This window comes from Belonocnema kinseyi, chromosome 10, assembly GCF_010883055.1.
Source record: "Belonocnema kinseyi isolate 2016_QV_RU_SX_M_011 chromosome 10, B_treatae_v1, whole genome shotgun sequence".
Taxonomy (NCBI): domain Eukaryota; kingdom Metazoa; phylum Arthropoda; class Insecta; order Hymenoptera; family Cynipidae; genus Belonocnema; species Belonocnema kinseyi.
This window is the reverse complement of record NC_046666.1, coordinates 63,395,128-63,407,682: the sequence shown is the minus strand read 5'-3', so window position 1 is coordinate 63,407,682 and position 12,555 is coordinate 63,395,128. Positions and strand designations below refer to the sequence as shown.

General features: G+C 29.1%; 1 protein-coding gene across 2 annotated transcripts in view; it reads left to right on the top strand.

Moving 5' to 3' along the window:
* LOC117182082 overlaps positions 1-3,744 on the top strand; it is a 130,462-nt gene extending 126,718 nt beyond the window's left edge. The window contains exons 1-2 of one of the 2 annotated variants that reach the window (XM_033375106.1): positions 1,950-1,972; positions 2,031-3,744. In XM_033375106.1, coding sequence (XP_033230997.1) covers positions 2,070-3,359 — 1,290 coding nt within the window. In that variant the 5' untranslated portion in view covers positions 1,950-1,972; positions 2,031-2,069 and the 3' untranslated portion in view covers positions 3,360-3,744. Of the gene's footprint in view, positions 1-1,949; positions 1,973-2,030 lie in introns of those variants that run through there. The other variant, XM_033375107.1, reaches the window with a different exon arrangement.
* The last annotated feature ends 8,811 nt before the right edge of the window (positions 3,745-12,555 follow it).

The window sequence follows — 12,555 nt, the reverse complement described above, 5'->3', positions numbered from 1 at the left end:
TCTCTATCCCATCCACACACTACTCCTTTCCCCTGCCGAGTGAGTCACGCTTACCCCGAAAGGGAAATGGCTTAATGGTGTAATAATAATAATAATAATAATCTAAACCTTGAAAAAAATTAATATAAGCAATAAAATTTGCACCTTCGTTGCACTCTGCACACACGTAACCTATCATTCTTTTTGGGCATTTTTAGCGATTTCTATCGGAGAAACAAAGAAACTTTGAACGTCGATAAAGTTGACATCAAGTGACTAAGTTCGTTCATGAAATATCGGTGTAAAATGATTTTCATTTTTTTGGTCCTAAAAATAAAAGATAAATTTCAAATTGGAAACATAGCAACACCAACAATGTGCTAACATTTACTCGTCGGAGTCCCATCGGGACTCAGCGTCGGACTCGCCTTGTCTTTCGCCCCCGGGCGAAATTTTATTTTTATTCTTGGAATTGTCTCATACCAGTACAAAAAATCTACAAGAATATATAACCATTAGAAAATTTTAATTATTTTCTGAAGATGCACATTTCTCAAGATGTGACTTGGACGAATTTTCGAGGATGACATTCTAAGATGTTCCTCGATTTTTTTAAATCGAGTCATCTACTTTATCGACGTTAAAAGTTTATTTCCTAATTCCTGTAGTATTTTATTCAAAAACTGTCCTCGTAATTACGAACATTTTGATATATACAAACGTTCCTTAGTGCTTTCGGTATAACTTCCTAAATCCTGAACACGATATCTCAATCCGTTTGGACGTAGTGAGGACCGAAAATAATGAAAATCATTTCATTCTCCACACAAAAATTTTATGAATGAACTTAGTCACGTGATCTCGACTTTATCGACGTTCAAAGTTTCTTTTTTCTCCGCTAGAAATCGTTAAAAATGCTCCAAAAATAATGACAGATTACGTGTGTGTAGATGCTACATTTTTTATTTGCAACGAATGTGCAAATTTAATTGCCTATATTAAATTTGTTTAAGCTCTAGACGATTTAGTCCAAAATTTGTGTCGGTGCTCAATATACGCGAATCAAACAATCTGAAATGCATCAAACCAAACATTATCTGCAAAGTGCTATATCTCGAATGGTAATATCCTATTTCATCAATTTATAAATGAACTTTCTTTAAAATTATAAACATATTGATGTATGCAAACGTTCTTCAGTGCCTTTTATTTAATCTGTCAAATTTTAAACACGATACCTTAGTTCGTATGGACACAGTGAACACAAAAAAAATGCTCATAACCGGGGGCTAGTTTGGTCACATGGTCACCAAAGAGCATGCCCTTAAACGATTTTTTTGTGGGGTTTAAAGTAATTATTGGATAATAAAAATAAGTTTTTATCGGAAACAAAGGGTTTTAGATGGAATTTACATATTATACAATGAAAAAACATATTTTTTGAAAAAAATATTTGCCTAAAAAAACAATTGTACTATTTATGTGACTTTCAAAAGATTATGAAAATAAATAGACTTATTTTAAATCAAAAATGAACTCAAAGTAAATTTTTAATAATTTATACACGGAATATTTACTATTAACAAATTTGATCTAAAGGTTAGGTTTGGAATTCGTATTCAAATTCCAATCATCTATTATTTTTACTCTTTGCATAATCTGGATAAAATTTGTCGCTACGTACATTAATAAACGGTCATTTAAGCTTATAATGCATTAAAACTTACATAAAATAGTGAAATAATTGTTTTTTTTAAACCTATTTGAAAAAAAATGTGTTTTTTCATTTTATAAGATGAAAATTCTATCTAAAATTATTTATATTGAATGAAGATTTGTTTTTAGTATTAAATCATTGTTTTATGCCTCACAAAATAATCATAAAAAAAACTTTTATACACAAATTAAAGCATGTCTTTAAATTTGTATATACTCTTTTTAATTGCAGTTTTCGGCACCAGGTGGCGAAATGGTAGACTACCATTCCCAATAGGTGAAATTAGATTTTGTAAGAAAGTAAAATAATATTATTGAGGAGAACTCTTTTTTAGGTGGATTATTTTTATCATCAGGAAGTCGAAGCAGAAAAAATGCGAATACCAGATACTGCAGAATTTAACAAAGATGGAGATGACATAAAAGGAAGTTCGAATCAATTGGAAGCGGATGTTAAATCAGAAAAAGGGATAGCATCTGATGTCGGAGAATCCATCCACGGGAGTTGTAGTAACGAAGAAGGTTTGAGTGTATTAGTAAAAGAGAATTCACCTGAATCTACGGAAAAAAGTACGTCGGAAATTGTAAAAAATGTCGAACCCCCTATGGAGACTTTCGGAAATGAGACCTGGGATGTGAGTAAAAACAAGAATAAATCAGAAATTGAAGAGAAAATAACCAGAACATTTGCAAATAGGAAGAAACAAAGTCGTAAAGAAAGAAAAAAGTTAAGAGCTGCGCAACAACAATTATTAAAATCACAAGGTCTAATAAATTCAGGAAATCAGGGAATACCGCCAGGACCCCAAGGGATATCACCAAGAAATCTAGAAATTCTATCAAGAAATATAGGAAGTCTAGCTACAAACCAGATAAATCAAGTAATGCCAGTGGATCCACAATATCAACCACTAAATCAAGAGAATCAACAATATACAGTACTAAACCAAGGAAGCCAACCATATCCACCGCAGAATCAAGGAAATTTGGCAACTCTGCCAAGAAGCCACATTTCACAGAATCCTCCAGGAAGTTATTCAGAAAAACGAAAAAGAAAATCTGATTACTCTTCATCTACGAGTGTTCAAAATTTAAAAAAACCAAAATATTCAGAACCCTCTATAAACACTGACCTCATAAGAGTCATTATGAAAGAAGGCTATCGGAAAGAGGACATTACTAAAGAGGAGTTGGCAATATTCAGGAATGCTATTTCACAGGAAATAGATCGAATCCAAGTAGGCCCCGTACCAAGATTTAATGATGCCTATCTCAAGCTAGGGGGGATTGTTGTAGAAAGTGTAGATAATTGGTCAAGAGACTGGTTAATTTTTAAGGTACCTGAACTTCATCCCTGGACGGAAGCCAGGCTGAAAGTTGTGAATTTGACAAGCCTTGAGAAATTCCATAAGGCAATTATATGGATTCCGGGGCTGACTGAAAATCCTGAGTGTATTTTGAGAAGACTGGAAAAACAGAATCCTACATTAAAAACAGGAGCTTGGAGGGTCCATTCTAGTGAAGAGGACCTTACACCGAGAGGATATCATATAATTTTTGAGATTCCAGCTGGTTCTATGAGAGTTCTTGGAGAAATGGATTTTAAACCGTACCTGGGTTTAACTAGGGTTCATGTTAGTGTAACTAAAAAAAACATCCGGTGAAAGGTCTAGGTTGCAGTTCTTGGAGGTAGTTTTGGATATTTTGATGCTTGCAATTAGATTTTCCGAACTGATTTTTGATATGATAGGTCTGTAGGCTGGAGAAACTGATACAGAAATTCAAATTTTGTTTTTATAATAGTTTATAATATTTGTTTTCTTGATAAGCATAGAACATCATTTTTTCTTTTGCAGCGGATGTTGGTACCTTCGATTTTCGTAATGAAAATCATTAGTGTAGTAAAATAGAAAGATTAATTTACTAAATATTTAGTTTTTTTATAATTTCCATATTGATTAGATATAAATTCGTTCAACTATGCTTTCAAAAGTATTTTTGTACTATAAAGATTCCATAATAAATAAGATTTGGTGAATAAACGAGAAATTGAAGAGAAACTGTTTGCTTATATCATTTAGCGCTAAGCTTTTTAGTTAAAAAAATTGTTTAAGCTATCAAGAAGTTTAAGAAAATATTAAACTAAAGATAATTAATATTTCTTTCTCAGTTTTCAGTTAGAATATATTTAATTTGAATGTTTTTATTGTGGTACATATATTGTACTGGAGAATGAAAAAAATTATTTAATCAATCAATTCTAAAATCTGTGTGACGGAAAGCGGTACAATAAAAAGAAAAAAGAAACCTGCTAACATAGACGTCAAAGTAAGTATTTTGCTGAGAACTAATTTCACTATTGAGAAGTTCCATATTAAATCATCTGTAGAATTTCAGCTATTTTTATTAATTTTGAAGAAAATTCTAGTATCCGTTCTTCAAGGAGTTGAAAGAAAATCCCTAAAATAATGTTTGAAAATGTCAAAAAACTTAGGAGATATTAAAAATTAACAATTTTGGTCCTTTTTTTAAACTATCATAACTTTTGTTATTTTAATGATATTAAGATCTATTTAAAAATTTATTCATAATAAAACGCAGTTTTAAAAATATATATTTTTTGAACACAACAATTTAAAAAACTTCTTGGATTTTTCAAAAACTAATATTTATTCTGAATTTCTGGAAAAAAACACTTTATTTTTTTCATTTTTTTTTATATAGATAGCTCACAATATCCTCTACAAGCCTTCGAAATGTCCATATGGGATGTCCCTTAGTTTTTGAGAAATAATTAAAAACCTACGCTGAAACGATGCACATGATGTGAAACCCATGTAAACAATATACTAACAATAGAAGAATGTTATAATCTTACGTTTTTTATTATTTCTCAAAAACTAAGCCAGATTCCATTTTTAAAGATGTAGGACATGTAGAGGAAATTGTGTGCTATCTATCTAAAAAATGAGATCATTAAAATTTCCCATATCAAAGTTTGAGAAAAAAAATTATCAAAATTTTCAATTTCAAAGATCTTCTCAGTGTTCTGATTTTTTCATAAATTATTTTAGATTTTTTATTTCAAGCCCTGAGAGAACGGATACTAGAATTTTCATTAAAATTACTAACAATAGCTGAAATTCTTCAGACTATGCGCATTAAAACTGCTCTTCTTTATCATTTCGATTCTTTTTCTTATATTATTCCTTCTTTTAATGAATCATTTTTAATTATCCAATATTTAGATAATTCAATATTTTTTAAAATGAAAGTTATATTTCCCATTCACATTCTAGTAATGTTCAATTTAATTGGAGTTTGCAAGTAAAGGAGTTGATCTGCGTGAGTAACTTTGCTCATTTGTGACCGGGATTTGATGCAATAGCTTTACAATGAGACAATCTCGGATCATTTTTTAGTTAACATAAATTGCTTATATCATGGTAGAGTACTATAGGATCTTGCAGTCTCCTTATTACCAGACACTCAAACTTATCTTACCTTCTGTCTCCCTTCTTATACAAGCATTTTTGTATTTTTTGTATGTCACAAGCGTAACATTGCTTAGCTCAGGCTCCTGGGTTAAATGGGGATTTTGCACAAAATGAGATAAACATATTTTTAGAAGCTGGTAGTAGAGAATAACGTTACGGAGAAAAGAAAAATGTTCTTCTGGTTTCTAATATTTAAAAAGTATATATTTTCTAGTTTACGTCTATTTGCTCACATTCATACAGATGTGACGTCACTTAGACATATAGCTGAGTACTAATCCGACCACTATAAAACATTGGAACGCATGCTTTTAAACTATTTTGATTAAAAAAAAGTTTTGCATAATTTAGGTAATTTGAATTTTCCCGCGTAGAATTCCGTCACACAGATGTAGCCAATCTACGAGTTTGGCGAAAAGTGCCGCGAACTGACACCATATTCAACCTTTATTAAGAAAAAAAAGCATGTTTCTCATTCAATAAAAAATTAATTCTTTTTGGAATATGCTAATGAGCTACCAAAGAATCAAAATATGTTTTTATTTCATTGCATGCAATATTCACGTTAAAGGTTACATTCGTGTCGTTGTTTTAAATTTATGTATGAATCATCGGGAAACTGTTCGACATGCAATCTCCGAGAAAGAGAGGATTTTTTCATATCTTGGACATTTGTCCTGCGTATGCGAATTTTAGATCTTTCATTTTTCAGTAGCCTCTAACAGCCACGTCGCCCAGTGGTCTGGAATAGGAATTTACTGTTCATAATCGCACACAGGTCGTATTTCTTAACCGATTTAAAAGTTTTTTTTTAGAAATGCTCAGCAATTAATTTTTAAAAGATTTGTGGTTTGCTTTTTTAAAATTTTTTTTCACAGAGCAACAATATATAAACAAATATAGTGACAAAATTGACCATTTTAGCTTTGTGAATTTTTATCTCAAGAAAAAATACAGATAGAAACTCACTATCAGCCGGAATTATTGCACACGCATTCATAGAACATAATTAATTTTAATAATATTTAACTTAATTATTAAAAACAATTTCTATAAACAAATTCTTTATAAACGAGTTTTTCTCATAGCTGAATTGATTTTTCTGAACAAAAGTGATTTTAATTGTCTTTAAAGCCATGTATATACTTTTTATTAAACATGAATAATATACATTGTTTATAACAATGTAGTTAGACAAGTCTCCTAATCGGCCGTTTCCTCGTAGAAAAAAATGTTTTTTTCTTCAATGATTATTAGAGTGACATTTATTGCGGTGACTAACGAAATTAAATAAGTGACTTCTGAATACGCAAGTATAGCGTTATTGCACCTTATTTTCACTTGTTCCTCATTTATTTTTCAGGAAATTGCATAAAAAAATGAAAGATAGGTGACTTCTAAAAACGCAAATACAGCGTTATTGCTATGGACAGTCTGCTACAGAAATTGTTATTAACGATTACGCAAATTATTATTTAATGTCCCATATCCAATTTTGGAATCACTGTTAGTTTATTGTCGGATAATTTCAGTGGAAAACCGCCCTTTTTGCATGTAAAAAAAATAAATCTGAGTTTTGTTTAAAATAATTTTTTATAACAAATATATAAATTATTCTTTATTTAATTTTGTTGGTTAGTCACCGCAATAAATGTCACTCTAATAATTATTGAAGAAAAAAACATTTTTTTCTACGAGGATACGGCCGATTAGGAGACTTGTTTAACTAAATTGTTATAAACAATCTATATTGTTTATGTTTGATAAAGCTTAAAGTCTATAAATGGCTTTAAAGACAATTGTGAATCAATTTTTTTTCAGAAAAATCAATTCAGCTATGAGAAAAACTCGTTTATAAAGAATTTGCTTATAGAAATTGTTTATAATAATTAAGTTAAATATTATTAAAATTAATTATGTTCTATGAATTCATGTGGAATAATTCCGGCTGATAGTGAGTTTCTATCTGTATTTTTTCTTGAGATAAAAATTCACAAAGCTAAAATGGTCAATTTTGTCACTATATTTGTTTATATATTGTTGCTCTGTGAAAAAAATTTTAAAAAAGCAAACCACAATTCTCTTAAAAATTAATTGCTGAGAATTTCTAAAAAAAAGAAACTTTTAAATTGGTTAAGAAATACGACCTGTGGGCGATTATGAACAGTAAATTCCTATTCCAGATCACTGTGCGTCGAGTAGACAATACTGGTTATACTTTCTTAACTTTAGCTCTGCAAGAAAAATTACTATTTAAATTCGGAATACAAGACTAATATCAGATGCGGAAAATCGTAAATCCTAGAATTTACTCTCATATTTGGCAATCCGCAAAAAAATTACGAAAAATTGTATCTTGTATTGCGAACTTTATATCACAATACTGATTTTATTATACTTGAAGAACTGCTACCGATATTTGCCAAATGCTAAAATTATCTTAAAGACGTAAATATACTCATATTGTTGAGGGGAAAATATTCATATACTTGTTAACAATTAATGTACTTTTTAGGAATGGTCACTCACTTTGACTGGCATGTTTTTCTTTTAGTATAGATTTTGTTTCATTCTGCAAAGCTTAAAAATAAGCTTCACAAATTTGACTACAGTATTTAATATTCTTACGCTCTCATTTAAAAAAGTGGTTTTTCTGTTAGTTCGTAAAAATTCCTTTTGCTTGACAATAGGATATCGCAGACTGAATGTACTGATTGTTTTATTTATTTAATTTAAAAAAATATTTTCGGTATTATAAGGTCCATAAAATGAATTATATACCTTGAATAAAGAAATGTTCAAGAGCCTTGTATGTGCATGTATCTTCTTTGAACCCTTCTGTATAGAAATTTGAATTGAGGTCATTTGAGAGTGAATCACGTGACCAGATTCCTACCTTATCGACTCTCTTTTAATTATCTAACTTATTTTCATACGAAGTGCCAAATCGAGTTGACAATTTGGGATAATAAATAAAAAGCAATAAGAAAGGTTGGCTTGGTCCTAAAGTTGTATAATTATGAAAAAAGTTTTTTGTAAATAATTTTTTTTCCCTTTTTCATCATTATAAGTGAGTTTATATCGAATTTTAAAATTCACTAAAAAGTCACTACAACTTTTAATCTTGAAGAATGAAATTGAAATTTTTACTTTTTTATAATAAACAAAGAATTTTAAAGTCTCCACTCCTGCTTGAAGTTGAGAAATTGGAAGTAGAATAGGTTCTAAAAATTTAGCTATTTTTACTAAAACGGACATTAGAAGTTGACTGAAATTAGAAGGCTTCTTCTTTATTCTAAGCATAAAACATGAAAAAGTTATTAGCTTTAAAAGAAAATGTGGGGCATAATATCTGAAGTGAACCACCCGAAATGAAAACTTATATGATCGGCCCAAAAAATGAACTAACTGTACTATTTTGTCCTATTGGGTGGTACTTCTGACACTAAAAAATTTAGTTTTGAGTTTTGGATAGAAATCCTTTATTTTCAGACATTTCTAACTATTTTCCTGATGCGTCAAACCAAATTTTATTTGAAATGTTTTCGATAGATTTTTTTACCAATTTTTAGATGCTCAAACATTTATTTTTAAATCAAAATTTAGCTATCATTTCCGAAAATCAAAAAGAAATTTTACTTTTTTCAAATTTTTAATACTTAATTTTTTTGAAAATAGCTTAGAAAGAAAGCTGAAGGATTTTCCAAGAAAACCCCTATTTTCAGAATGTTGACAAAATTTTTGAAAAAAAATTACATGATACACAAAATATAGATAAAATGCTATTCTGAAAATTGGGGGTCTTTTAGGAAAAAATCTCAGTTTTTTTTCTAAAATATTTTTAAAAACATAAAGTTCCAAACATTTTTTTGTCTTTCTCGAAAAATTCGTCTCCCTCCAATCAAATAAATATTTGTCGAAATGAATTATTTTTCCTTTGAAACTAGTTTATTTCATTTAGCGTTAAGCTTTTTATTTAAAAAGTCTGTTTACGATACGAGGAAGTTAATGAAAACATTAATCTAAGATAAATGATTAAAATTTCTTCTTTAGATTTAGGTTAGAATATACTTAATTTTCGTTGCATATTTTTATTGTGGTAATTCTATTCTATTAGAGAATTAAAAAAATTATTTGATCAAAAAATTGGAAAATCTGTTTGATGGATAGTGGCATTGAAAAAAAAGAAACCTGCTAATATAGATGTTGAAGCAAGTATTTTGCTTTAAAGTTTAATTTCACTATTTCATCATTAACTTTATTTGGAAACAGGACTACATCGATTCTTTTTCCTAATATTATTCTTTTATTAAATCATTTTGAATTGTGAAATCTTTAGAGAATTTATTTTTTGTATGAAAATTATATTTTACATTCACATTAAATAATAAAAAATCTTCAGATTTTTTCTGATTCAATTTGTTTATGATATGACAGATTGCATTGCCAGTTAATAATATCCAAATATAAAACAAGATTACTATGATCCCAATTTTAAATTGTATAGTTTAATCACTTGAAAAAAATTTTGAAAGGCATGGTTTTATTTTTAATGTACAATTTTTTTCTGTTTAATGAGAATTTACAGCTATTTTCAATTTCCTTAAAATCCTTTTTTTCAAGAATATCAGAGAATTCCGAATATTTAAAAAATTCAGGTGAAATTCGAATAAACAAGAGGAATGCAGGGCATATAAGAATTTATAATGTTTAAGGAATTCAAGAAATTTAGATAATTTCCTAAATTCCACATAAATTCTCAATTAAGGAAATCCAAGAAATTTCGAGGATTTAAGGAGTGTAGAGAATTAACAGAATTCAGAATATTCAAAGAATTTAGAGCATTTTGAGAATTCAATATATTTCAAAATATTCTCTGGATTTAGTGAATTCAGCGAATTTCAGGAATTTCAAAACACTGATGTAATTTGAGGAATTCAGAATAATCAAGGATGTCAGAGAAATGAAGAAATTTAGAGATTTTAAGCAATTTAGAGAATCTGACAAGTTTCCGTTGATCTTAATATAACACTTTTAATTTTACGGTTATAAATTAACATTTTTAATTTTTACTTTTTTTGTAATACCCTAAGAAGCTTAAACATTCTCCTAGTGATTGATATTAAGAAATTATTTTGCTTTTCTAGGGAAAATTTATATATTACTTTTAGTTTATGTTTTAATTCAAATAAAATTATAAAAAAATTTTAATTTAAATGATAAAAATAAATGATAAAACACAGTGAAGATTGGGATTACATTGAAACATAATTTTCAAAAACTTATTTTAAAAAGTGCGCGCTACACTCGGTTAAAAAGTGGAAACCTGTTTTACCGAATGTTTGGAATCGTTAATGTCATATATCCCGCGACATATAGAAATGGACCGGTAATTCTGTGGGGAGAACGGTAATGTGCTCTAGAGAGAGAAAAAACATATGAAACGTAGAACTATCTCTTTCTAGATAAAACGGATTGGTCGAGAATATTTTCGTTGGGTGAAGTTTGGTGCAGCACAGGACCGTGCCTTGTGTCGTGAGTGCCCCCAATAATGTGACGTTCATCGCACTTTTCAGAATTTATTTATTTTTAATTTATTTAATTATAATTTATTGTAAATAAATATAAAAAATGGTGGCAGCCTGTGTAGTTTGTGGGCGTTGTCAAGACGTTTATATGGGGATATGTTTTCATACGTTAGTAAAGTTATTGAATATAGTAAAATAAAAAAGGTTACAACAAAAACAAAACCTCAAAATATGAAGTTTTGTACCTATGCAATACAAATGGTTATTTTTAATGTTATAGAAATATTTTTCAAATTTTTGACAGTTTTCACATTATTTTTGAATTCATAAAACGATTATTATTGTAGCATTTTCAATCCAGTTTGAAGAAGAATTGAAGGTTACCAAGTTTTTAAAATAATCTATCTGAAACAGGTTATTTTACATGAATGTTCTTTAAAATTCAATTTATTATAAATACAAATTTCTAATGTATTGTTTATCTTTTTTTTAAATTAAGGGCATGTGATACTTACAGTTTCCCCGGCTTTTTTTCCACGAAAATGAAAATTTTTCAAAACTGAATTCGGAGATGCTATAAAATATCATAACGGACGTCCCCGGACTCTGTTTTGAGGAATAATAACACAAAAATTTATTGTGTAAATAAAAATTTTATGCATATGCATTATTTTGAGGTTACGTCGTTTTTCATCTCTGGCTTTCCGATAATCTGGAAATTATTAATGAAATAAACTTTACTGATTGCCTGCAAACAAGGTTAGTTCTGGGAGATTAGTTACTATTTTTATTTGTTAGTCCAAACTTTTCGGTCAAAAATATTGTGTAGTTTGGAAGGAACGCTCGGGTGAATTATGACACACATAACCTCGAAATATACACGCACGTTGTTAGCAATATCAACAATTTTTTGATAAAAAAAAAAAACACAAAAAAAGTGTGTGGGGACGAACGTTAGCATGTTCGCTATCATTTCCCAGATTTTTAAGACAAAGTATTTATTATTCTAGAAAAAAATCCGGGGGAACCTAAAACTGGTAAAATCGACAATTTTCTAAGTATCACCAGAGGTGGTATCACATGCCCTTAACCGTACAGAATATTTAGGTAATACCCGGGGCCACCAATTCACTTGACAGAGTCCTGAAACAGGTAAAGGCAGGTTTACGTCTCCTATGTTTTTTCTCTCTCTAGAGCTTATTTCAGTTCTCCCCAAAGCGTTACCGGTCCATTTTTATATGTCTATGCATATATCAGAAGCCGCCCCCTGCCTAGACCGTGTATGTGTGTGGAGTAGTAGTTTTCTTACGATCAGGAGGGGAAATATCGGTCAAACTAATCCAACAGATGGCACCACAAAAAGTAGGTCTGCCTTTTTCATTGAATTGCATTAAAAAAAAGCAAAAATAATTAAAAACTTGATGCTGTTTGCAAATAAACAAAAAAGATTATATGAAAAAATAAGAGTAACTATTACTAATTATTTGAAAAAAGGAAAAGTGATGAAAATATGTAGTTTAATATGAAAAAAATTTAATTTTGAGATACATTTTGAAAGCAGTTCGAACTTCATATTTCTATGATTTATTTTGCTGATATTATTGATTTTATTATTTATTCTAGTCAAGCAAAATTATTTATTGTTGAAATTATTAATGTAGCTAATGAAAAAATTAATAATATTTAAGACCCCAATGACAAAAATATTAAAAACATATACATGACCAGAAGAATTACGAGGGTAGTTCAATAAGTCCTTAGAATGAAGTATAAAAACAATTTTTTTTGGGTAAATTTTTTTTATTTTTTAACATAATCTCCTTGGAGCTCTATAC